The sequence below is a fragment of the Vombatus ursinus genome, unplaced genomic scaffold (genome assembly GCF_900497805.2).
Source record: "Vombatus ursinus unplaced genomic scaffold, bare-nosed wombat genome assembly UNPS02012622.1, whole genome shotgun sequence".
Classification (NCBI taxonomy): Eukaryota; Metazoa; Chordata; class Mammalia; order Diprotodontia; family Vombatidae; genus Vombatus; species Vombatus ursinus.
The window spans coordinates 533,015-558,108 of record NW_020952400.1 but is presented as its reverse complement, the minus strand read 5'-3'; the positions used below and the strand labels follow the sequence as shown (position 1 = coordinate 558,108).

General features: G+C 49.6%; 1 protein-coding gene across 2 annotated transcripts in view; it reads right to left on the bottom strand.

The window, feature by feature from the left end:
- ATAD2B (ATPase family AAA domain containing 2B) overlaps window positions 1–24,874 on the bottom strand; it is a 99,224-nt gene extending 74,350 nt beyond the window's left edge. For both annotated transcript variants that reach the window (XM_027858009.1, XM_027858010.1), the window contains exon 1: window positions 24,656–24,874. In XM_027858009.1, the coding sequence (XP_027713810.1) occupies window positions 24,656–24,874 (219 nt within the window). The remainder of the gene's footprint in view (window positions 1–24,655) is intronic.
- Window positions 24,875–25,094: the final 220 nt, after the last annotated feature.

Here is a 25,094-nt window from a genome sequence, read left to right as displayed (position 1 = left end):
GTTTAGATTCAATTACAAAGTGTTCCTTCAAGAAATAAAATGTAACGAGGAGCTGGAAGAATGCTCACTGCTCTCCACTGGGGCAAGAGAGTCGCACAATAAAAATTACAACGTGACCACGATTAATTTACACTTTTAATGCTATACCAATCCAATGACCACGGGGATGCTTTGTAGAACTTGGCAAAAGAAAAAACTTATTGAAAAAAACACAAGCTCTAAAAGATCACTTGAAATGATGAAAAGAGGCAGGGACAGAAAGGGAACAGCCCTTGCAGACTTCAGACTAGATTATAAAATGGTAGTCATCAAAACCACACGGTTCTGGTTAAAAAATAAAGAGGTAGATCAGTGCAGCAGAACAGACAAGGGAGACGGAGACAATTTAGTAACCCAGCACTGAAAAACCAACAACTCTGGGAAAACTGGGAAGCTATCTGGCAGAAATGAGGCTTGGCCAAGACCAGCCATTATACTCCGCAACATATTCTAAAAGCATATACGATCTTCCTAGAGGAGAGCGGCCCCACAAATGCTCAGATGACAGACAGACCAGCAAAGCACTCCTTAAGCACCTACTGCATGCCTGTGTGCCTGCCTGCCACCCTGCTAACCTCTGAGCATACAGACAGAAGGAAAAGAGATGTCCTTAGCCCTCAAGGAGCTTACACTCCAAAGGGAAAGACAAAACAGAAAAGGAAGCTGGCAAGGGGGGAGGGCTGCTCAACTGAACTACAATGAAGCTGTTCAATCATGAGGTCACAAAAGAGGGTTTAACCAAATCCAATAAGCTTCTTATCAAATCAATCAACAAGCAACCATTAAGTACTACTATCCGCTAGGCATCTGGTAGAAAAGTACAGAGAACAAAATAATCTCTACTTTGCTTATCCTTTCCAACTGCCTGCCCTTCGCCAGGTTCACAAAGGTCTACCCAGGACACAGGGATGAGAAGGGTACCTCGAGAGTCCAGGCAAGCCTTGACAAAGACCTGAAATGATGGCCTGGAAGGCCACAGAACAAACTGGACAGAGAGGGATGAAGAATCCAATCTGGGTGGAAATTTCTATGAAGGCTGGAAAGCCAGAGAGACTGGAAAGATGGCAGTGCCCTGTGAAATAAGAGGGATGTTTTGAATGGAGGGGGAGGGGAAGCGAAGAAGCACCTACTGTGTGCCAGGCACTGGGTTAAACTCTTTTCACAGATTATCATTTCACAAGTAGGGCCCTTCCCTGAGCAGATTTCTATCCAATCAACACTTATGGTGGTGACCCAGAACCACAAAGACAAAATCTAAATGGTGCCCACTGCCCCTGCCCCAGACAGACGCCCCTCCCATTCACTGAGCCCTTTCCAGAGCTGAGAATCCTTCACACACAGCACAGCCCGAGCACCAGATCTGGGAGAAGCTCTCACAATCCCCACATTAGGGCTAAGGCTTCCTCAGAGCAGGCAGGGTCTTGCCCGGGTCACAAAGGTCCATCTGCCCAGGGCCAGGCTTAAACCCAGGCCAGGTTAATGGTCACTGGTTCTCTTCCAAAAGTTACTGGCTTAGGGGCAGCAAGGTGGCGTGGTAGACAGAGCTCTGGCCTTGGAGTCAAGAGGACTTGAGTTCAAATCCAGCCTCAGACATTCGACACTTACTAGCTGTGTGACCCTGAGCAAGTCACTTAACCCCAATTGCCTCACCAAAAAACAAACAAACAAAAGTTACTGGCTTGAAAACATAAAATGGACCCAACAGAGTCAACTTTTTAAAAGGAGGGAGAGTGAGGTGGAAGAAAGGTGAAAGTATTTTTCTTCCTAAAGAAATGATGTTTCACAGCATCTTAAGACAAAGCCCACAAACTTTGGGTTCCGCTTCTTTGGAAGAACCACCCAATGCCAGGGAGAGATTGCTCATACTCAGGTACAGCCGAGAATAAGTGGCCCAGAGGCCCTCCAACAAAGTTGCTTCTCAGTGCCCTCCCACCCTGCTCCAGACTTTCAGACATCAAAACTCTGCCTCAGTGGTCATCTCTCCTCCATCAGTTCCAAGACCATCTCACCTCACAAGACCCTCATCAAGGAGGCCTAGCTGCACCCCCCCTTTTCCCTCCCAGCTTTCTGGACTTCCAAACCGTGCCCCAGTGCCTTCAGACCCAAACCCCTTTTCATGGACACTGTCTTCCCAGGTTAGAAGGGAAACCCTCAGAAGGCAGGGACTCTGGTTTTGCATCGATGTGTATCCTTGGCCCAGAGTCAACACTGTGAGCATCTGCTGCCTAGTTTTACCTTTTCAAAAATCCTTACTAGTTCACCTGATGGTAGAACTGAGACTATGTCCAATCAACAAGCATTTGTTTATAAATCACCTACTCTGTGCCTGGCACCATGCAAGGCACGGAGGATAAAGAAACAAAGTACTCAGCAAAAAAAAAATTTTTTAACCCTCCCCTAGTTGACCCAATAATTCCACTGCACAGGGTACAGGGTGAGTCATCAAACTGAAAAGGTATGTGTGTGTCCAAAGACTTCCACAACAGCACCTCACAGAATTGCTGGAAATCGTCTCAGCGTCACCCGGACATACTCGGCTGCAATCAGGTGTTAGGACGGAGCTGTGCCCAGAAGGGAGGAACCCACACTAACTGCCCCTGGGCCAAAAGGGCAAGAGAAGGACAAACCAGTCTACTGGAGTCCAGAAGCACGAGGCCGATTTCTACGTGAAGGACAGTGACTGTTGGTCCTAAGGTTCCACTTTAAAATTTTTACTGCCATGTTTTCTACATGCTAAAAAATGGGACACTCCCAGCCCAGAATCCCAGAAAGGCATGAAACACCAGCTTAAAACAGGTCGGAGCAGTCAGAATGAGCGGCTGCCAAGACCCCGCCAGGAGAAACCAGTTGCACCTGTCCCAGACGCTTAAGGCACCAGAAGGGAGAGACCAGGAAGCCCCAGCTCCCCAGGCCTCTGTGGGCTTCCCCAGCCTCTGTGGGTTCTCCAGGCCTCCGTGGGCTCCCACCACCTCTGTGGACTTCCCCACCCCTCAGACCAGCAGGCCAATGAGCTTGCCACCCACACAGCAGCTCTCCAAAGTGAGGCTCAGGCCCTCAGGGGCCCTCCCCAGCTTCTGTAGCAGCCAGGCCACAGGTCCAGCACCCTCCAGCCCAGCCAATTCAGAGCCATCCAAGAGATCACTCTCCTCTAAGCACACATCTGACCACGGAGGTCTTCTCACCCTCTCCCAAGTGTCTGCTATTTAGTCTCTGGGACAAAATATAAACTACCCCTCTGTTTAGCAACTGAAGTCCTATGCAAGCTGGCCCCAACCTATCTCGCAGCCCCATTGGGCATTCTTCCTCCTCGTCCCTCAGCAACCCAGCCAAAATGCCTTCTGTCCCCACTGCTCACCAACAACACTGTGTCTTTGCCGACTGTGCACATTCACAACACTGCATGAGAGAAAAAAAACGAAAGGCCCCATGTGCAAGTTTATATCCGCAAAAAAAGAGAACAGTCTTCATAAAAATATTTGTGAATCTGCTCCAGAAAGAGCTAGTCACTCTTAAGGGCCCAATGAGGAAAGTGAAAAAATGGAAAAGCAGCTAAGTTTTGGGTAAAGGCCCCCAGTCAGGGCAAGGACTCCCTCCAAGCGAAGTGTGGGCTTTCCTGAAGAGCCAGAGCTGAAGGGAGATCAGAGAGGGCAGCAACCTCCTTCCCTTGCTGCCCCTACCTCTCCTTGTCCCCTCTGGCCTCTCCTCTCCCTTGCATTTTATGCTGGGTTAGGAAAAGTGCATGTTATCAGAATTTATGTTTTGTTATAAAAAAGTATATGCAGAAAAGAGTACTTTCTAGCAAAAAATGAGTGGTCATGGGAGCCTCAACCCTGATTTCCCAAAGGTTCAATGTATCAACATTACCCCCATGAAAGGGGAGGACTGACTGTCGACGTGTATGTACGTATAGAAATGTATTACTAACCGGCTTCATGGTGATGCTGTATACACATGTTTATCCGCACGTCCTTGTTGTCCCTGCCAATCAAATGTCAGCTCACCCTCATTCTCTGCCCTTGTCATCCTGGCCACTAGCAGAGTGCCTGGCACACAGAGGGTGCTTCCGTGGCTGATAAGAGAGAACTATCGGCCGGGCAGATATTGTGTAGTTTCTCTGGGCAGGCTGATCTTAAAAAGCTCTTTAACAATATCTTCTCACAGACCCTCGGCAGCCTCCGCCCCCTTGGCCCAACAAATGGCTGTCTAGCCTCAGCTGGAGGCCCTCCATCGTGGAATAGCCCTCCCCCAGCCCAGTGGCCCCAATCTTAAAGTCATGGGCTCCAGGCACCACCCTGGCCCAGACGCCTTCCGAATCTGGGCCCTGTCTAGTTAATCAACATCACCCTCCAGAGGAAGTCTGACAAGGGCATGAGACAGGACCAGCCTGTGTGGCCAGCTCATGTCAAGCTTGAAAATCACTCAAACTCCCAGACCTTTTTCAGAACAACTGCTGTCTGTCTATGCCTATCCATCTTAAATTTCTGGATTTATTGTCAGCACCCAAGTGCAAGACTTTTATAGGACACTAGGGGGTGCCATAGTGCACAGAGCACTGGGCCTGGAGTCGAGAAGACTCTCATTGCTGAGTTCAAATCTGGCCTCGGACACTGATGAGCTTAGCTGTGTGACCCTGGGCAATTCACTTCACCTTGGTTGCCTCAGTTTCCTCATCTCTAAGATGAGCTGGAGAAGGAAACGGCAAACCACTCCAGTACCTCTGCCAAGAAAACCCCAAATGGCTCACAAAGAATCTGACACGACGAAAATGAACAAACAAAAAGCAAGACTTTACAGTGATTCCTACTGAATCTCATTTTATTAGATTCAGCCCAATGCTCTCATCTGTCCAGATCTCTTGTGGTCCTGACTGTCACTCACTATGTCCGCCGACCCTCTCAGCTGGGTGTCCCCAAGCAGCCCTGGGCCCAGCCCTACTCAGACATGACTCAAAAGAAGAAATACGACAGGACACCCCTGCCACCCTCTGGAGGGGGCCGCTTCCCAGATCACATGGCATAGGCTTTCAGACGTTTTCTACGTATTGATAACTAATGCTGATTTTTTTTCCTCTTTCTTTTCTTTTGCCTTTAAAAAATACTAATTGTTATACAGGACAGCTCTCTGGGAAGGGACAGGGGGGATGCCAGAGAAAAACTGTAAGGATATAAAAATAACAGATATCAATAAAAACTTATTTTTTGAAAAAAGCAATTCCCCTTTTCAGTCTGGCTAGCCAATGAGCTCTGAATCCCTCTATGTCCTCATCTGATCTGGCCCCTCCACCTGCCTCCTAAGAACAAGGTCTTGGCTAAAATCAGGGTCTGCTCCCCCCAGCAACCATTCTCCTCTCACCCTCTCGTCCAATGTCCTGTCCTAAAAGGAAATGAGGTGAGCCAGGCCCCCTGGCACCTGAGGAAGCAAGGCTTGCTTCCACCATCACGATGACTCATTCTGCCTTGTGTCTGCAGATACCAAAGTCAGACCACTGCTCTGCAGCGTGCAGGCTCTCAGCTGTTTCCTTCTCTTTTGGGAAATTCCAACACTTACCTTTCTCTCATTTTCCATGCTCTTCCAGAAGTTTCTGACAGGAGCTCAGCCATTCCATCTGCCAGTTCTTTCAGGCCCCAAGGTTGCAGTTGACCTGAGTCAGGGCACTGAGGCACCCTCATAGCTCCTTCCTTATCTCAAGGACCTGCTGGTCATTTCTGTTCTCACTTTCAAGGTAACAGAAGCTCCATTTTGGCACCAGAGCCCTTCCCAGGCTGGCCCCGACTGTCCTGCTCCACCTTATCCCACACTGATCCAAGCAAATCATTCTCATTCCTCATCCTCTACCTTCTGCCTCCAAACCTTTGCCCTGACTTGTTCCCTAGGCCTGGAAGGCCCTTCCTTCATCCTCACCTCTGCCTCAGTCCCTTCAAGGCTTAGACTTGATGCCCCCCTCACAGCCTCCCTGAACCACTGAGCACCTGGCACTCCCTCTATAGTTATTCTGTCAAAGCTGGTCTACATACGTCCTTCTGGCGTCCTCCCAGGAGAATGGCAGAAGTGCCCTGCAAACAGGGGCAGGCACAACACAGAAGCAACTTGATAAATACTTGACAGATTGAATCAAGTGGGCTATAAATCGTTCAATTCTAAAGCACCACTCCCCTACATTTTACCCACAGGCAAAACTCTAATGTTTGTTGGAGGAGAAAAAGCCACCCTGAGTAAACAAAATGTGTGGGGGGGGGGCCAACAATCAGTCTGACAAGCATTCATTAAGTGCTTACAATGAATCCAAAAACATTTACTGAATGCTTCCTACAGGCCAGGCACTGTGCTAAGTACTAGCGCTCAGTCAAACGCGCACAAACAGACATATCCAGTGGGAAAGGAAGGGGAGCTCAAAGGAGGAAGCCTTGAATTGGGGGGAGGAGAAAGGCCTCATGCAGAAGTTGGGAACAGGCTCTCTCCCATTTCCAAACACCCTCACAGAGAACTGGTTGTACTGACTTGGCCAAAGGAGTTCCCAAGTTCAGCCAAAACGGCATTTCTCTATACCGTCTACTCTCTCTTTGCCAGTCTTCTGTTCCATTGGATACATTCAAAAAAAGCAAGTATCTACTATCTTCAGACTCGCTTAACAAAACATTTAAAGACACACCTGTCCGATTCTGAAGGAGACTCGATGTACAAAAATGTGCAGCACAGAGGGAACCACAGGGAAAGCAGGACCCTGGCTCCTGGGAAGGGAAACAACCCCACGGCAAGAAGGAAGTCCAGAGAGCGCAGGGACTTGCCCAGGTCAGACAGGTCAATCATCAGAAGATTCAAATCCAGGCACTGACTCCAGCGCCTCCCTGCAGGCCCATGGAGTAACACTACCCTGCATTCTGCTCTAGTTTTAGGATTTTGCAAAGCACCTCCCAATGTCACTTTCATCTGGCTCAGGCTCACTCGGGAGGGAATGTTGGGGACCCCACGTTGGAGCCCACTGCTCCAGAGCTAATGTTTGCAAAGCATCCGGCACCTAGCAGGCAGGCCCTGCTCTGGCAAGCCTGGCCAGCTTGTCCAGGGACTGACTGCCCACACCAGAAGCCACATCCAGGAGATTCTCTCTCAGCACACAAGGTGCTCACAGAGCCTATCTGCCTCAGGCTAATCACAAAAAAGAGGCTCCCTACTCCTTGCACAACCAGGGGGAGCATCGGCAGCTCAAAGGGCCCAAGCGGATCAGGACAGACTAAGTGGAGACGGTCAAGTCACGCCCAGGCACAGAGGAACCAGGTCAGAGGGCAGGGGGCGCCTGCCATCTCCTTTGCCAAGAAATCAGGCAGGACTTGGGGACCACCTTACTCAACGAACGGGTCTTTGGCAGCACCCACAGATCCAGGCCCCCACAAAGAATAAAATGTTTCAAAGCATTTGCCAAAAAAAAAAACAAAAAAAAAACCAACCACAGGAGGGGGGGCCACTTTCTCTGGGCCTCTGTCTTCCACTGCAAAATGAGAGATTTATGGCCCCTCCCAGCTCTCAGAGTAACAGTTTTAGTTACATACCTATGGCATAAAAACAAGATATGTTTGTTAATTATTCCTATGGCCAAAAAAATTAAGATGTTGACTTGTTCAAGCCCAAATGCTTAGAGATACAATTCAAATTAAACGTGGAATAAAAGATCTATTGGAATATTATTACTAAAATGAAGAATGCTGAAAACCATGGGAAAACATATCAACTGATATGGCCAGAAATAATTGTAATATGAAAACAAAAGGCATCGATACCTTTTTTTAAGCAATGCAAAGATGTTGGTCTATTGCTACTATGTGCCCAAATGCTACAAAGCCATTTCAGCTAAGCACGTAAAGAAGGCGGCCTTCCCCAGTTGACCATGTATTACTGGGTTTCCGGACCGAGTTGTCACTGTATCTGACAGTTGTAGATACTTGCTTATCCAGTAGGTTCCACCAACAGGCTTTTCTATGTTTTTAACATTTTAAGAGGCAGTTTTCCCACACTAGACAGCTGGCCCTGCCCATAGCAAGGCAATTTTCTTGGACTCCTCCCTAAATTGATTCTCTATCTCATTTCCCATAGAGATTGTTACAAACCTTCTCTCCACTACCACCCTACCCCACCTTCCTTTACTGGGAAAGTAGATGCTAACTCTAATCACCTGATCCCTCCATCTCAAAGCCCCAGGCCACCATCCTTCTCTTCCTTTAGTCTCTACCTGGGCCCTCCTGTCTTCTCCAGCCTGGTGGCCTCACTTCTTTCTCATCTCCAGCCTGTCCTTGTCTCCTGGTCTCTGCTCTGTAGTCCACGCGCATGTCCCAAGGCCCCCCCACTCTCCACCCCTTGGAGTCCCCTCTTATCCTGATGGCACCTAAGGCTGCCTACACTCTGCCTTTACCTCCTTGTCCTCTGCCCCTGTCTCTCTCTCACTCTCTCTCTCTCTCATTTCCCAACCCTCTACAATGCATAACCCAACACGACTACACTAGAAATTCTCCCCTGGAAGTTACTAAAGATTTTCTAATCACCAAATGTAACAATAGTTTGTCCCCAACCCCAACCTTCTCAACCTCTCTCATGCATCGGACAGCGCTGAACCCCTTTCTCCCAGATGTTTCCTTGGTTCCTGTCCCACCTGTCTGACGGCTTGCTCCTTCTTGGGCTCCTCGGCTGGCTCATCCGTCATCTCACACCCCCTCAAAGCTCTGTCTCGGCCCTCCTCTCTCCTCTCTACTCTCTCCTAACTCTCTCACCGTGGCCTCGCCCACAGTCATGGGTCTAATTATCACGTCTATGCAGGTAACACTCAGATCTTTTTGTCCAATTAGCCTCTGAAGCTCCGCACACTCATGACCACCTGCCTGAGACATCCCAGAGGCTTCAAGCTCAGCACACTTGAAAGAGGACTCATTCTCTTTCACCCATCCTCTGAACGTCCCTCTCTACCCACCATCCATTATCCAATTCCAGGCACCTCGTTGGTGACCACACTTTGTCATTTCTACCTGGAGCATCCATCCCATGTCTCCACACACAGCTAGCAACTCTTTCCAGCCCTCACCACCTACTGCAAAGCCTCCTCATTTGTCTTCCTGCCTTTAGGCTCTTCAAATTCCAAAGTGATTGTCCCACAATGCAGACCCTACTCAAAATCCCAGGGACTCCCAGCTTGGTCAGTCCAGAAAGCTCATTCCAGTCTGGCCCCAAGTGACCTTGTGGGCCTCAGCAACACTGCTCCTCTTCCCACATTCAACGGCCCAGCCAGCGTGTTGGCACACTACTGCACAGGGGCCATCTTCCATCCTCTCATCTCTGCACTGGCTGTCCTTATCCTTGGAACATCCAACCTCCTCATTTCTACCTCTCAAAATTCCCAAGTTCTTTCAAAATCAGTATTTATTGAGGGCCTACTATGTAGTCAAGAGACATTCAAACGGTAGTTCAGCTTAAGAAAAATGTAAACAAAATAGAACATATTAATAGCAGAAACAACAAAAATCACAGAATAGTCATAGACAGTGAAAAACCTTTTGACAAAATCCATTTCTGTTGACAAAATCTACTTCTATTAAAAATGCTAGAAAGCAAAGGAATAAATGGAGCTTTCCTTAACATGGTAAGTAGTATAGATCTAAAACCAAGAACCAACATAATCTGTAATGTGGATACAATGGAGGCCTCTGCAATAAGACCAGGGGTAAAGCCAGGCTGTCCATCATTACCACAACTATTTAACACAGTGTTAGAAATACTCGCTTTAGCAATAAAACGAGAAAGACATCAAAAGTATAAACAAAGGAAACAAAAAATAGAACCAAGAACCCGAGAGAGCTGGTGAAATAATTAATAACTTCAGTTCAACTGTAAGAATCAAATAAAGCCACATAAATCAACAGCATTTCTGTATATTACCCATAAAACCCTGCAAGAACATACAGGAAGAGAAATCCCATTCAAAATAACTATAGAGAGCACAAAATCACTGGGAGTTATCTATCAAGATACACACAGAAACTCTGTAAACACAATTAACCACTCTTGACAACTCTGAAAGACAAAAGAACTCTCACCAATTCAATGACCACCCACAATTCCAGGGGACCAATGACTAAAAGCCTCCTAACTGGGAGGGAATGAACTCAAGATACAAAATAAAAGGCTCTTTCTGGACCTGCCAATGGGGGAATTTGTTTTGCATGACTCTTCATATCTGTTACAAGAGTTTGGTTTTGTCTTTTCCAGTGGGAAGGAAGGGAGGTGGAGGGGAAGGCAGGAAAGAAATGCTTGTTAATTGGGAGAAAAAAGTTTTTTTAAAAATTTCAGGAAAAAAAAAAGAGTCAAGAAAATATAAGCAATTCTAACTCAAGATTTCAATGTTCTCTGATTTCATTCAGCCCTGTGATTCTTTCATCAATGTGCACGATCATATACACATACACACACACACACACACACACACACACACACACACACACACACACACAAAATAACTCATCACTGTAGCCTCTGGTGTTGAGATATAGATATACAGAGATAGACAGAGAGATAGATAGATAGATAGGTATCTCAATACCAGAGGCTACAGTGATGGTGAGTTACTATGACCTATTAAATGCCTCACACAATAGCAAGGACAAACAGTGAACTTCCTTCACCTGGTTGGCAGCCAATACCCCAATGAATGCTGTTGGCAACCCTCACCCTAAGATGGGTGAACCATCACCAGGGCTGCCATCTTGTCATGTTCAGAGCAGCAGTTGGGAGAAATCCATCCTACTCTTTCTTTAATACATCACCTCAGGTGGAGCCAAGACTGCAGGGTGATTAGAAGCACAAACTCCTACAAAAAAATCTAGAAAATGCGCCAGACTACACCTTGATGGGGAAATCCAGAAAAAACCACAATAAGTCATTTGTCCAGCCCAACTCAGTAAAGAGAGACAGACAGAGAGGTCTGCAGACTCCAAGGATGGGGCTGAGCCGAGAGTGTGCCACACAGAGCACTCCAGGCAGCGGCCTTGCACCAGAACGCACACAGGAACACACCATTCTCATCAATTTTATAGACAGGAAGAAGCAGGCTCACAATGCACTGAAGGTCATCCTGTCTTGCTGCCAACAATCTGAAGCTATTCCTACTAATACTGCATGAGTCCGAATCAGAGAAGACCAGGATCTCAAAGGAATCAAAGTCGTGGGTGACTTAGAGTAATGGAAAGAGCCAAGGAGGGCCTAAGGAGGGTCCAGCATCCTTCTGGACATAATGCAGGAGAAAAGGGGCAGGCCAGGAGTGTGGCCAGCCCAGTGCTACACAAAAGTTTCACATGACCAAGAAGGCCTCAACAGAGGAGGCCCAGCCTCTGCAAAAAGTCCATGATGAGCCATGGACAAGGCTCTGGACCAGCAAGATCACGGCTCAATCAAAACACCACGATAACCAAAGACCGTCCTGCAGCCCAGACCATGTGTTCATTTCTTGGACAAATGAACTGTTCCCAACTCTCCAGAGGACTAGACTCAAGAGATCCTCCTTCCTCTACTTTCCTTTCCTGAGGCCCCACCAGGAGCCAAGAAAAGACCTAGAGAATGTTAATGAGAAGAATTAATGAAAAGGTCTTTAGAGATCATGAGGTCGACCTCACAGCTTCACAAAGAAGAAGGGTGAGGTCCAGGACAGCAGAAGGACCCGAAATCACAGAATCCCCACAGCTGACATGAGGACCCTGAGACAAGGGGTCAGTCCCCCTCAAACTGAGGAAGTCTGGGCTCGTCTCCTCTCCACCAGGCCCGCCGTCCCTGACCTGTGTGAAATACCTCACCACTCAGTGCCTTCCCCATGAGCAGCCACTCGTCAACCCACTTCTGGACACCTCTAACCCACCACAACAGCTGCTACTCATGTAAGGCTTTCAGGTTTACAAAGTGCTTTCTGTATTCTGTCTCCTAAGCCAAACCACCCTGGGTGGGTGGCCTCCCAGATTAGCGTTCAGACTTCTCCTGGAGGCAGCACAACAGGGAACTGAGGAATCGGGTCACAGGCAAGCTGAAGGAAGACCATGTGATCCTAGGACTGCAGAGTGGTGCTGGAAGGGATCTGCTCCTCACAGTACACATGAGGAAACCGAGGAAGCCCAGAGAGGCAAAGGAACTCGTTCAAGGTCACACAACAAAGAAGTGGCAAAGCTAAGATTCCAATCCAGACCCTCTATCCCACACCGCCAAACACAGAGAAGAAATGCTGAGCTCTATTAAACACCATCCCAAGAAAGTGGCTGAGAGCAACTGACTGCCAGCTTCTATGCCTGCCTTCCCATCTCTCTGAAATCTTGGAGAAACACACACACACATACATACACACACACACATACACACACCCACACACACACATACACCATACCCACACACACACACACAAACATACACACACACATACACATACACACACACCACATATACATACCCACACACACATACACCACACCTACACACACACACCACCCACACACATACACACACCCACACACACATACACACACAAACATACACATATACACACACACACACATACACCACACCCACACACACACATACACCACACCCACACCCACACACACAAACATACACATACACACACACCACATATACACACACACACACAGGAGGGAACAAACCAGTGGGCTTTCCCAAGGGATAATCTACACTAGATCATAGCCTGACCATCTGGTATTTGACTGAGACGCGTGGCCAATACAAGATCCCACTACTTTTCCTTTTGGTTGATTACGAAAAAGCATGAGATCCGTTAGAACAAATGCCCTCTTCCAAAAAAGTGTCTCCTGTCCATACGTCAGAATCATTCACGATTCCTGGGCAGATGTGCCTGCAGCAATAACTCTTTTCCATGGCCCTTTGATCGTAATTAGGAGGCAAAGGGAAGCCCGGGGAGACATCCAATGGCCAAAGGTGAACACTCCCCACCGGGATGGAGACTCAGTTCCAAGTCCAAGTGGAAGAGGGCTTGAGGATGGGCAGTTCCTCTAAGTGATTCTAGTCTGCAAATGACATTGCACCTGGCAGAGCCCCCGGGAGAAAGCTGGGGCCCCTCAGGAGGTAGGTCTCATCGTACAGGAAAGACCAAATGGATGAAGCACCTCTATTGCCCAGATTACAGCGTGCAGTGGGACGGCTGCCCATCCAAGAGTGCCTGTAATCGAGACGTATCTATGGACAGGCAGAACAGATGGACAACAGACTGGACCTAGAATTAAGGGGTCATGTACACCAGGAGAGCAGGCTGCCTCCAGGAGCTCGCCCAGCTGGACTTTAAAGGTGCCAAAGTGAAATCCAGACTGCGGTCATCTGGCAGAGAAGGCCACAGTCAAAGGGCCAGGACACCACCTGGGGTAGGTTCCTACGGACTGATATCAAGGGGGCTTAACAAGTTCTCTGATAAAACGGTTCTTCGTGTTCCAGAGCATCTGTTCCTGACCAATGGATCCCGTTTGTAAATGGCTCTAAGTCAAGAAGGAACGAGCTCCTTCCCAGCTCTCAGCTGGAACCTCCAAGTCCCACAGAAAGAGCAAACTTGTGAAACATTTGGACTCTCAACCTCTGGAACAACCTTTTTTTTATTTTTCACATCAAGCGCACAAGAACAGGCTCTGTCTAAGATTATGGTGAACAGCGTGCCAAAGACGATCGTCCAACGTATGTTTGCAAGCACAGCCAACTCTAACGGTGGATGAGGTAGGCCAATCTGGACCGCGCTTCACCGCCCTCCTGACCCTACCACACGAGGGAGAGCCCCATGCTAGGCTGGACAATCGATCGAAGGCCCTTGGCTGCCACTGACTCAGCAGACAGAGCACCACCAACCACACTGTCTTGGGAAATGCCCCAAAGCAGGAGGCAAACAACCAGCCCTCTTAGCCACAAGGAAGGGAAATCCTACTGGACAGCTGATAATCCCACCTAGGAGTTTTTCGAGTGGAGTTAACTCTTTGCTAGAGTAAAACATAACAAACCAAAATGTTCAGTCCACAGGTTTCATTCCAACCTGCTTTTGAAAAAGGAAAAGACAAATTCAAAAGTTTAGGGCTATGCACTTTAGCACAGAAAAGGACTGATCGTAGCACCAAAAAAGGTGAGATACAACAGAATATGTGTGCTGCCTCGAGGCCACAAGTGGCCTTCTAGGTCCCTGAGTAAGGCCAAGGTTTACAGAACAAATCCTTTTATGAAGGGACCTGGATAAGCTAAAACCACCATCATTGGCCAGCTTTAGAAGGATCTTCCATTCCTCTGATACGTGGAAAGGAGGGAGAGCAGTGGAAGCACACTAGACGGAGGGCCAACTAATCAACAAGCGTTTATCAAGCGCCTACTGTGTGCCAGGCACCATGCTAAGCGTTGGGGAAACAAAAGCAGGCATCAGACAGTCCCCGCCCTAAGGAGCTCACAATCTAATGGAGGAGACCCACGCAAACAAAGCTATACAAACAAGCCCTGTGCCTAAACAGGGATAACTCAAGGGGGAAGGCCCTGGCCTGAAGAGGGCTTAGGGAGAGCTTCCTGTAGAAGGGGGCATTTTAGTGGGGACTCACAGGAAGCCAGGGAGGTCAGCAATTGCAGCAGAGGAGAAGAGCATTCCAGCCATGGGCAAAGGCAGAGAGAATGCCCAGAGCAGCAGAGACGGAGGGTCTCGCTCGTGGGACAGCCGGGAGACCATGTGTAAGGAGACTGGAAAGGTGGTAGAGGGCCAGGTTATGAATTGTATTTGATCTCAGTGGCAACAGGAAGGTCAGAGTTTAAATCTGGCCTCAGATACTGCTGGCGGTGTGACCCTGGGTAAGTCACTTTCCCATCGTCTGTCTCAGTTTCCTCTATTTTAACATATGGATAATATCATTTACCTCCCAAGATTGTCATGAAGATCAAATGAGATTTTTCCAGTTATTTCGAGCTCTCTAATTGTGAGTTGGCCAAACTTCAGCCACAGACCCACCCAAGCCAAGGAAGCAGTCGATCCCAGGACCTTCTCCAGTTGGTTAACTTCCTGGCTACTAATGTCCCCATCACAGCTCACAAGCAATACACACACACCTCGAATGAAATGGAACAGGCCCACCTGGGCTGTGGGCTCCAGCACAGCGAGGCCTTTCACACAGATTTCCCTCTTCTCCCTCCTCCTCACCTCCTATCATTCAGGTGCCCCTTCTCCTCCTCCAGGCAAAGCCCTTTCTGGGCACAAAGGATCTCATTCCATCCCTCTTCCTCCAATCATTCCCACTCTCTTGAAGACAGCTTCAATCTCTCCCTGTCTCCTACCAACATGTTCGTGTCTTCTCCCTCCTCAAAAAGCCCTCCCTTGGTCCAATCACCCTCACGAGCCACGGTCGAAGCACCTTCTCCCTCTCCTTGAAAAGGCTGCCTGCAATTGGTGCCTCCACGTCCCCTCACTCCCTTCCACACTCTCAGCAGTCTGGCTCAAAACCACATCTTTCAACAAAAACAGTTCTTTCCAAGGCTGCCAGTGATTTCTTAGGTGCCAAACCCAATGGCCTTTTCTCAATACTCATCCTTCCTGACCTCAGTGTAGTTTCTGACCCTGTCAATCCCCCTCTTCTCCCAGCTACTCTCTTCTCTCCAGATTTCCCTCTCCCCTGGTTCTCCTCCTCCCTCTCTGACAACTCCTTCTCTGTCTCCTTTGCCAGATCCTCCTCCAGGTCCATCCCCCTCAGGACTCTGTCCTGGGTCCTCTTCTCTTCTCCCTACAGACCCCCATGGGGTCGTGACCCACAGTTTAAGAAGTTCAGGGGGCAGCTAGGTGGCACAGTGGATACAGCACCAGCCCCGGAGTGAGGAGGACCTGAGTTCAAATCCTGCCTCAGACACATAACACTTGCTAGCTACGTGACTCTGGGCAAGTCTCTTAACCCCACATTGCCTCAAAAAAAAAAAAAAAGTTTAGAAGCCCTGCTCTAGACTACTTCACTTGGCACCTTGCATCAGCTTCCATAGATTCAATTATTGTCTCTCTGCAAATGATTCTCAAATTTTTCTTGTCCAGTCCTAATTTCTCTCCTGACTTTCAAGCTAGGATTTTCAACTGCTTTTCAGATATCTCAAACGGGATGTCCAAAGGACATAGTAAACTTAACGTGTCCAAAATGGATTATTCTCCTTCCCTTCTTCCTCACAGGCACCACCATCCTCCCCGTCACCTACCCCCCCATAACCAGTCTGCTGCCAAAGCCTGTCAATCTCACCTTCTCAACTTGGACACTGCCACCATCATGGTGCAGGCCATGGTGGCGGAGGGGGGTGGGTGTGGGCAGGGTGTTGGTCTTTCCCCATTTCTTCTTAAAGTTCAGATCTGACCATGTCACCACCCCCTTACTTAATAAACTCCTCTGCCTCAAGGCTACCTCCAGAGTCAGATATCAAATCCTCTGTACGGCATTCAAAGCCTTCCCTAACCTGCCTCCTCCCCACCTTTCAGGTCTGCTTACACCTTACATTCCCCCAAGTACTGCTGAATACAGTGACGCTGACCTCCCATATGGCCCTCCATCTCCAGCCTCTGGGCTGTCCCCCATGCCTGGAATGCCCTCTGCCTCCTGGCTTCTTTTGAGTTCCAGCTAAAAACCCATCTTTTATCAAAAGGCTTTCCTGATTCCCCTTATGCCAGTGCCTTCCCCCGCTGATTATATCCAATTTATTCTGTAGACAGTGTGTTTGTACAGAGTTGTCTGAATGATGACCCCCTCCCCATTAGACTGGGAGCTCCATGAGGGAAGGGTCTTTCTTTGCACTCCCAGTCCTTAGCACAGTGCCCGGCACACAGTAGGACATATTTAACGACTGACTGATTTATGCTCAAAAATATTGTCTAACATTAAATTCAACATATTCAACTCAATAGATATTTATTCGTCCACTCTTTTCCCTGCCCTCTCATCCAAGGACCTCTCTCTGACTTCCCTTAAAACATGGAGGCCATTCCCTGAGAGAGCTTGCTTTGCCCTCCTCCTCTCCCATGGCTCAGACTGCTCTCCCCCCCCCGCCCCCAGCTCCACGATCATCCCTGCCCACCAACAAGGGCAGGCTTTCTCTTCACCAAGGAAACACTTCTATATACCCCCTCCAGCCTCTCCAGCAAAATCAACCACAACAAGCATTTATTAAGCATCTGCTGAAGGACACTCACTGGGCTAAGTGCTGGGGACACCAACACAGAAAGGCAGTCCCCACAGTAGGTTACATCTGAAAGGGGAGGGCAGAAGATACCCACAGGGGCAGGGCATGGCGGCAAAGTCCTCAAAATTTCACCAGGATGGGAACTTAATGAAGGAGAAGGCATCCACAAGTCCAAAACTGTACTCTGTCATTCTCATTCCGCCTCTGGCTCCTTCCCAGATGCCTGTCCAACACACCCGTGTCTCTCCCTACCCTCACTCGGGGATGTGAGAAAAGAGACCCCCTAAGGCACTGAGGCAGAGCAACGGTCCAGCCATGTGCCCAGAAAGCTCTTCGATCTAGCGATATCCCTCCTGGTCTATACCCCAAAGAATAAAGAGAAAAAGAACTCCTATGTACACAAACATTTATAGACACTCTTTTTATGATGGCAGAGACTCAAAAACTCAGGGGATACCCCTTAACTGGGGAAAGCTAAAGTTGTGGGAAGAAATTATGAAGGGGATGGTTTTAAAGAAACCTGGGAACGAAAGTAATGCCGAGGGGGCAAAATCAGGAGAACAATCTATGCAACAGCCACATGACTGTTACCAATCAACTGTGAAGATCAACACCATGGCCAATCACAAGTCCAGGGACTCCTGAGGAGCCACGCTGCCCGCCTCCACATGGAGAGCCTAAGGACTCAGAAGGCACAACAAAGCAGTTCTTTTTTTTTTTATATTTTATTTGAATTTTTTTCCATATGGCTAATTCAGACATTTCTTTTGCATGATTATACATATTTGTAACAGGCTCCCGGGGGGGGGGGAATGTGGAACTGCAAATAACAACTGCCCCCTTGGATCCAAGCACACCCACTGGCATCCTGCGTCTCTCCTCCTCTTAGATAAACTAACCGAGGCTCCTTCTCAAATCTCCACAATCTGACTTCCGGTCTCGAGTCAACTGGACCTGCTCTCTCCAAAGTCACCAGCAATCACCAACAGCCTTTTCGGCACTTAGCCAAAACAGAACTCCCTAGCATTCTTCCCTCCTCCTCAAACCCTCCCCTCTTCCCAACTTTGCTCTCACTGTTGAGAGCCCTCTGCCTCCCAGCAGCCTGAGCTCCCAACCTCGGTGCTGTCCCCAACTCCCCTCCTCCACGTGCCTCACATAACTGAGACATCTCCACTCAGACTGCAATCCCTCAAGCCCAGGCCCCCATCATCTGTCACCTTTGGTGCTGTTCAGTCATTTGAGTCGTGCCCAACTCTTGGTGATCCCACTTGGGGTTTTCTTGGCAAAGATGCTGCAGTGGCTTGCCATTTCCTTCTCTAGCTCATTTTACAGAGGAGGAAACTAAGGCAAACAGGTTTGAGGGACTTGCCCAGGATATCTGAGGCTGAATTTGAACTCAGGTCCTCCTGACTCCAGACACATACACTATGGCACCACTTAGTGGCCCTACAGTATGGCAATAACCTGCTGGTTGGTCTTCCTGCCCTGCTCTAAAGTCATTTTCCCAAAGTGCAGGGCTTAATGGGAAAAACAGGTGGGAAGCATGCAGGCCCAACAGTGCCTGATCTCCAACCATCCTCCACAGCCGTAATCCTCGAAATTCCTTAGTACCGGTTAAGAAAAAGGGGCTGATCAGTGGCACAGATAAAGGATCCAAGACGGAGAAGGCAACAAACCCAGGAGCACAGTGCTGGACAACCCCAGAGTTCCTGGGTGCTACTGGGGCAACCATCAGTACAGGACCAAAAATACTGGGAAAACTGGCAAGCGGTCTGGCAGAGACTTGTGGAGCCAAGAGCACTATGGGAAACTCCAAACAGATATGTGATTTAGACAGAAAGGGTGACATTATAAAGAAATTAGGGGAGCGAGGAAGGAATTCCCTTTCTGCTCTACGGAGATAAGAGTAGTTCAGGGCCAGACAAGGGATGGAGAAGATCACAGGAGATAAAATAGACAATGTTGAGCACATAAAATTAAAAGCTTCTGCACAAACAAAACTACTGCAGACAAAATTAGAAGATTAACTGGAGAAAAGAATCTTTAAAGTAAGTTTCTCTGATAACAGTCTCATTTCCAAAATAATGAAATAAATGATTCAAATTTATAAGTCTTTCACCAATTGATAAATGGTCAAAGAATTTGAACACACTGTTCTCAAGAAATCCAAGTTACCAACAGTTACCAACCAAATCACTAGTAATTAGAGAAATGCAAATTAAAGCAACTCTGTTAAATTAAATTAAAGCAACTTTGTCGATCAGAGACGTGGGAAGTGGAACCACAAAGTTTAAAAAAAAAAAGAGGGGAGAAAAAAAATGTGGAGAGGATGCAGGAAGACAGGTGTATTAACGAACCTTTGATGGAGCAAAAACAGTCCAGCCATCAACATGCACAGCTACTTTCCCTGACCATACATTCTGTGTACAATGGCTCTTCTTTTTCCTTTTTTCTGGGGGGAGCAGTGGCGATTGAAAAGCAAAATTTGCAAGGTTGATCCAGCCATTCTGGAAAGCAGCTAGGAACTAGGCCCAAAGAGTTATTGACCCTCTGCACACCTCTGACCCACAGAGAACAAAGAGAGAGGAGAGGACTTTCTGAACCCCCAACAAAGCTGGTGCCCGCAGACTGAGAGATGGCCAAAGAAAATGCATGAGATTATTACAGTGCCATCTGATGTGAAGACACGGATGACCTCAGAGAAGCAGAGGGAGGGAGGCAGAGCCAAGGATGACCCCTCACAGCGACTATATGGCCCCACTCCTCCCCCCCATCCACAGATCTTCAGGCTGGACGGGTATCAGGGCACATGAGCTACAAAGACCCGGAGGGTCAGTTCCTGTCCACAACAAGCTTCCCATTGGGCAGCAAAGAGGAGTGGGGACAAGGGCAGAATCCAGACCAAGAGCTCACCAAGAGTAAGAGAAGGGGCAAAGGACTTCCAGCTGGGGGAGGGATCAGGAAAGGCTCTCCCAAAGAGGGGACTGAAGCATCAGGACACCTCCAAACGCTACAGGATCCTCTAAATGTATGTGCTCACCAGTGACTGACAAGTGGCCAGGCATATTAGCTGCAAGAACAAAAGTATCTCAGTGCCAACATTCACACTAGACGTAAAACCAAAGGAAGACAGTTCTGAGGTTCTCGAAAGGCAAATAAATGAGCTTTGTCTCGTGTATCGCAAGGCAACAAGATACGTCACTGCATGGGATGCTCAGTCCCCTCATATTGGAGTGACCATGGTAAGCACCTGCAAAAGACTAATTCATAATGCAACACACCAACACGAGGGAGAAACCATCGACAAAGAGCCAGAGAAGATTCTCCAAATCAAACCACCAAGACTTCAAAGCAGAATGATTTCAATGCAGAAGTGGGCAAAAATGCGCCAGTGTAGACGTGGAGGAAGGAATGAGGCCAAAACCTTCCTGCGGCCTATTTGGATCAAGAAGGATCTTGATCTTTTCTGTGCGGAAAGAGTTCATCTGGAGCATCTAAGTACATCACTGAGAACGTAGCTGATTCTGGTGAGACAACAGACTTGTGCGAGCAAAGAGCAAAATCAGTATAAAACTCAAAGAAAGAATGAAAATAGGATGTGGCCCATGACTGACAAAACTCCAACCAAATCCAGGTGAATGAGCTGTTGATGGGGAAAAGAAGGTAAACTGAGAAAAGGGCAGACACTGACCCAGAAGGAGATCACTCCCCAAGGAATTTTAACTGTTTTGGCCCCAACCAGCACCAGGAAGGAACAAAGAGCCTGGAAAGCTGCCTCAACCAGCAAATGCTTCTCTTGTGGCCAAGGGCAGCCAGCACCTGTTTCAAAAACATAAGTTCCTCAGTCAAGTCTAAGAGGAACTTGGTAACGTAAGATCGTCAACAGCACTATCTCATAAAAGCGAGGAACACTGCAGGAAAAAACGAACTGACAAGAAGCTAAGCAAAATTATCCCACGGGTATTTAAAGATGAAACTACAAAGAGGCAAAAGAGATAAAAATGGAAATTAACTGTAAAGAGGTTTTTTTTTTCTTTTGACAAACTCAATTTACCACAATAGACCACTGAGTCACCACATCAGAACTCTAAGATCCTGCACAGGGCCCAGCATCTTCCATGAGGAAGCAGACATTTTCCTAGCTGAGTGACTTTGGGTCAGTCACAACTTCTGTTTGCTTCAGTTTCCTCAACTGTAAAGTGGAGATAATAACAGCATGGATCTCCCAGGGTTGTTGTGAGGATCAAATGATCACCGTAAAGCACTTAGCACGGTGCCTGACACATAGCACGCACTATGCAAATGTTAGTTGGCATTATTATTAAATCTGAAGAAGACAGCTGGCCTAGAAAAGTATTCAGAAGGGAAACCTCCTGGGGGCCCACCTTTATCATGGGATCTGAAAGTAAGAAGGACACCGATGACTCAAAAACCTCAGGCTGACAGCTGAGTGGAGGAAGGACTGCAGTAGTGAGACCCTTGAGGCAGACAGATCCCCCCTCCCCAGTAGCTATGGCCACAATCCAGGCCTGAGGTGATGAGGGCCTGCACCAGGTGGGGGCCGGGTCAGAAAAGAGAGGGTACACTGGAGATGCCACAGAGGTGAATCGGGCAGATCTTGGCAGGAGAGAGTGAGATGAAGATGCCACCTAGGCTACAAGCCTGCTTTTGCTCTCAGCAATCAGGAAGTTCAGAAAAGGAGGGTTTGGCGAAAAGATAATGAGTTCCGTTTGGGACATGCTGAGTTTCGTACATCTACTCAACAGTAAGTTTTCAACATCTGAAAATCAGTTGGAGATGTAAGACTGGAGATTAGGAGGGAGGTTAGGGATGGACGAATAGATCTGAAAGTCTTTTGCATGAGATGAAATGATAACTGTATCCATGGAAGCTGACGAAATCTCTAAGTGAAACAGCATAGAGTAGAGAAGAAGGCCCAAGTGAGAGCACTGGCCTGATGAGGATCCAGCCAAGAAGACAGAAGGAGAGATCAGAGAGGGAGAAGGAGAACCAGGAGAGGGTATCCAGGAAGGGAAAGCAACCAACCACCAGTGTCCACAGCTGCAGAGAGATCAAGGAGCATGAGGGCTGAGAAAGGCCACTAAGAGATCCCGTGTCACTTTGCAAAGAGCAGTTTTGGTGGAAAGATGGAGTCGGAAGCCAGAGCACAGAGGTTTTAGAAGGCAGTGAGAAGAAAGGAAGTAGAAGTCGGTCTTCTCAAGGAGTCTGGCCAAGAAAGGAAGAAGAGACGGAAGACCACAGCTAGTGAGAATGGCAGGATTAAGGGGTTTTTTGAGGATAGGGAAGACCTGGGCTTGTGTGCAGGCTGAAGAGAAGCAGCCAACAGCCAAGGAGAGACTGAAGATAAGTGAGCATGGGGATGAAAGAGGGGATGGAATGGGATCACGAGAGCAAGCACAGGGATTAGCCTTGGTCAGGAGAGGGGCCACCTCTTCACATGAAATGGGGCGAAGGAAGAAATAATAGAAGGAGCTAGAAGAGGTGAGAGGAGGGTCGAAAAAATCTGGGAGAGTCGCACTGGTGAGTGGGATCATGAATCCATGAGGAAGGTGCAACCACACTGCCTGGTGGCAGGGAGGGTCCAGTGGAGATTACGGAGCAGCAACTCTTCATGGACTCAGTCAACACAGTTTCGTGGTCTTCTCCATTTTTGTTCAGCAGTGTCTGAGTAGGACCAAAGGCCGAGGCTGGTGGGAGTGACCCGAGGCTGAGACTTGGCAAGGTCAGCCCAGTGGAGGAGAAGGGGGAGAGGGACTCAAGGGAAAAGGAGAGGAAATAATAAAAACGGGCCTGACTTTCTAAGGAGGGAGACAGATGCATACATCAGAAGAGAGGAGATAAATGAGAGCCAACCTGAGGTGCCTTTAGAGGGCACCAGCAGGCAAGGTCTCCTGAAGAAGGCACGGAAAACAATAATTACAAAGCAACTGGAGAACGTGGCGACCTCCCTCCTCCTTCAAGAGGCGGCGCCTGCAATGGCCCACAGATTCGGGTTAGAGGCCAGGGTTCGCCCCTCTCTGACTCGTCCTTAGTCCTTCGCTGAGAGTGGTAGGGGATTGAGACACATCAGGAAGCAGAGGCGACAGGGAAAACTGAAGACTTCAAGATAAGGGATGGCGAACTAGAAACAACTGCCTGGAAGCCCCTGAGTCACTGCTAAGAAGAGAAACTGCCCCCACACCCTGGGCAAATGCCAGGAACCCCTGGCCTGCCCCAGTCAGGCCCTGACTCTGCCCCACCGGCTGCCGCCGGCACGGCCCCCTTTCCGACTCTGGAATCAGATCAAACTCACTATTGCAGCGCACCAAACACCCCGGCCAGGCAGCCACCCGCGGCCCTCCCCAGGAGGAAACCGCCAAGCTCGGCCAGGCCTGGTCACCTCCTCGGGGCTGGCTGAACCCTTTCTCTCTATTTCAAAAGGCTCCTTCTGGGGAAAGAAAATCCCTGGAAGCGAAGAGGGCGCCCCTTGGTAAGACTTACCCCAGAGGGAAGGAACGACCCTCTGGGAAAGTTGGGCCCTGCTGGCGGCTAGAGGGCAGCACAGGGCACACGGACCCAAAGCTCTGAGTTCGAATACTGCCTCAGACGCTTCCGTAGCTGCAGGACCCTAGGGAAAGCACTTCAGCTGCTCGCCTCAGTTTCCTCAACTGTAACAAGCACCTCCTTTCCACTGTGGTTGTGAGGATCCAATGAGATCACTGCAAATGCTTTCTCTATAGAAGTGCCAGATGTCACTGGGGCTACATATCACCCACCACAACTGACTCGGAACGTTTTTCTTTTTTTCTTACGGAAAGCCAGCGCTGTGTAACTACAGGGAGCAAGCGTGGCCGGGACAGAGAAGGTGCGCCTCCTCCTCCTCCCTCCTCCCACTCTTCCTCCATCGGGGGTCTGCCTGGCCCCCCGGCCCCGGCTCCCCTGGTCCGAGCTGCCCCCTCTCCTCCACCTCCGCGCCGGGGCTGCACGGAACTAAAACAAAAGACCCGACGCCGGGTCTGTGCCGGAAGCAGCGCCTACCGTGGGCTGGCAAGCGGTGACAGGCGCGGACCTCGAGGCCTCAGTGTTCTCGCCTGGACAATGGGCAGCAGCGGAAGGCTGGCAGAGCCCTCCGCCTGGAGCCACGGGTGGGGGAGGGGGAGGGGGCGGGATCCTGCGCCTGGGGGAGGTTGAGGAAGGCTGTGCCCGGGGCACCCGGCTACAAAGGGGTCTCCCTGACTCCACAGCCGGGGCAGAGGGAAGGAGGCGGCGCCCTCGCCCGGGGGAGCTCCCGTTCCCCCCCGCCCCGGGAGCCCCGAGAGCCCCGGGAGCCCCGGGAGCCCCGGGAGCGCGAGGCACCGGGCAAACAGCAGGCGCTCCGTGAGTGCAGGCCGGCCGGCCGGCTCCGGGCTCTTACCCGGCTGTCGTCCAGGTCCCCGCCTCCTGCTCCCGCCGCTGTCCCCGGGCCCGCCTTGGCCCCGGCCGCGCGGCTCTTGGAGGAGCGCGTGCGGGACGAGATGAAGTGCCCGCCTCCGGGCCCGGCTGCCCCGCCGGCCCCCCCGCCGGCCCCTCCGGTCCCGGGCCCGGCCGCCTTCCCGCCCAGGAGGCGCAGAGCGCTCTTCCGGGTGTTCACCATGGCCGCCCCGGCCCGGCTCGCCTCGCTGCTCGGGCCTGAGGGCGCTGGGCAGCAGCGCAGGCCCCGGCCCGGCCCGGCCCCGGCCCCGGCGGCGTCGCCTCGTCAGCGGCCTCGGGAGCGGCCCAGCGGAGCCGCCATCGCTCCCCTTTCTCTGGCGCGCGCGCTCCCGACGCTCGCGGGACAGGACGGGACGGGACGGGGGCCTGGGGGCGTGCGTGCG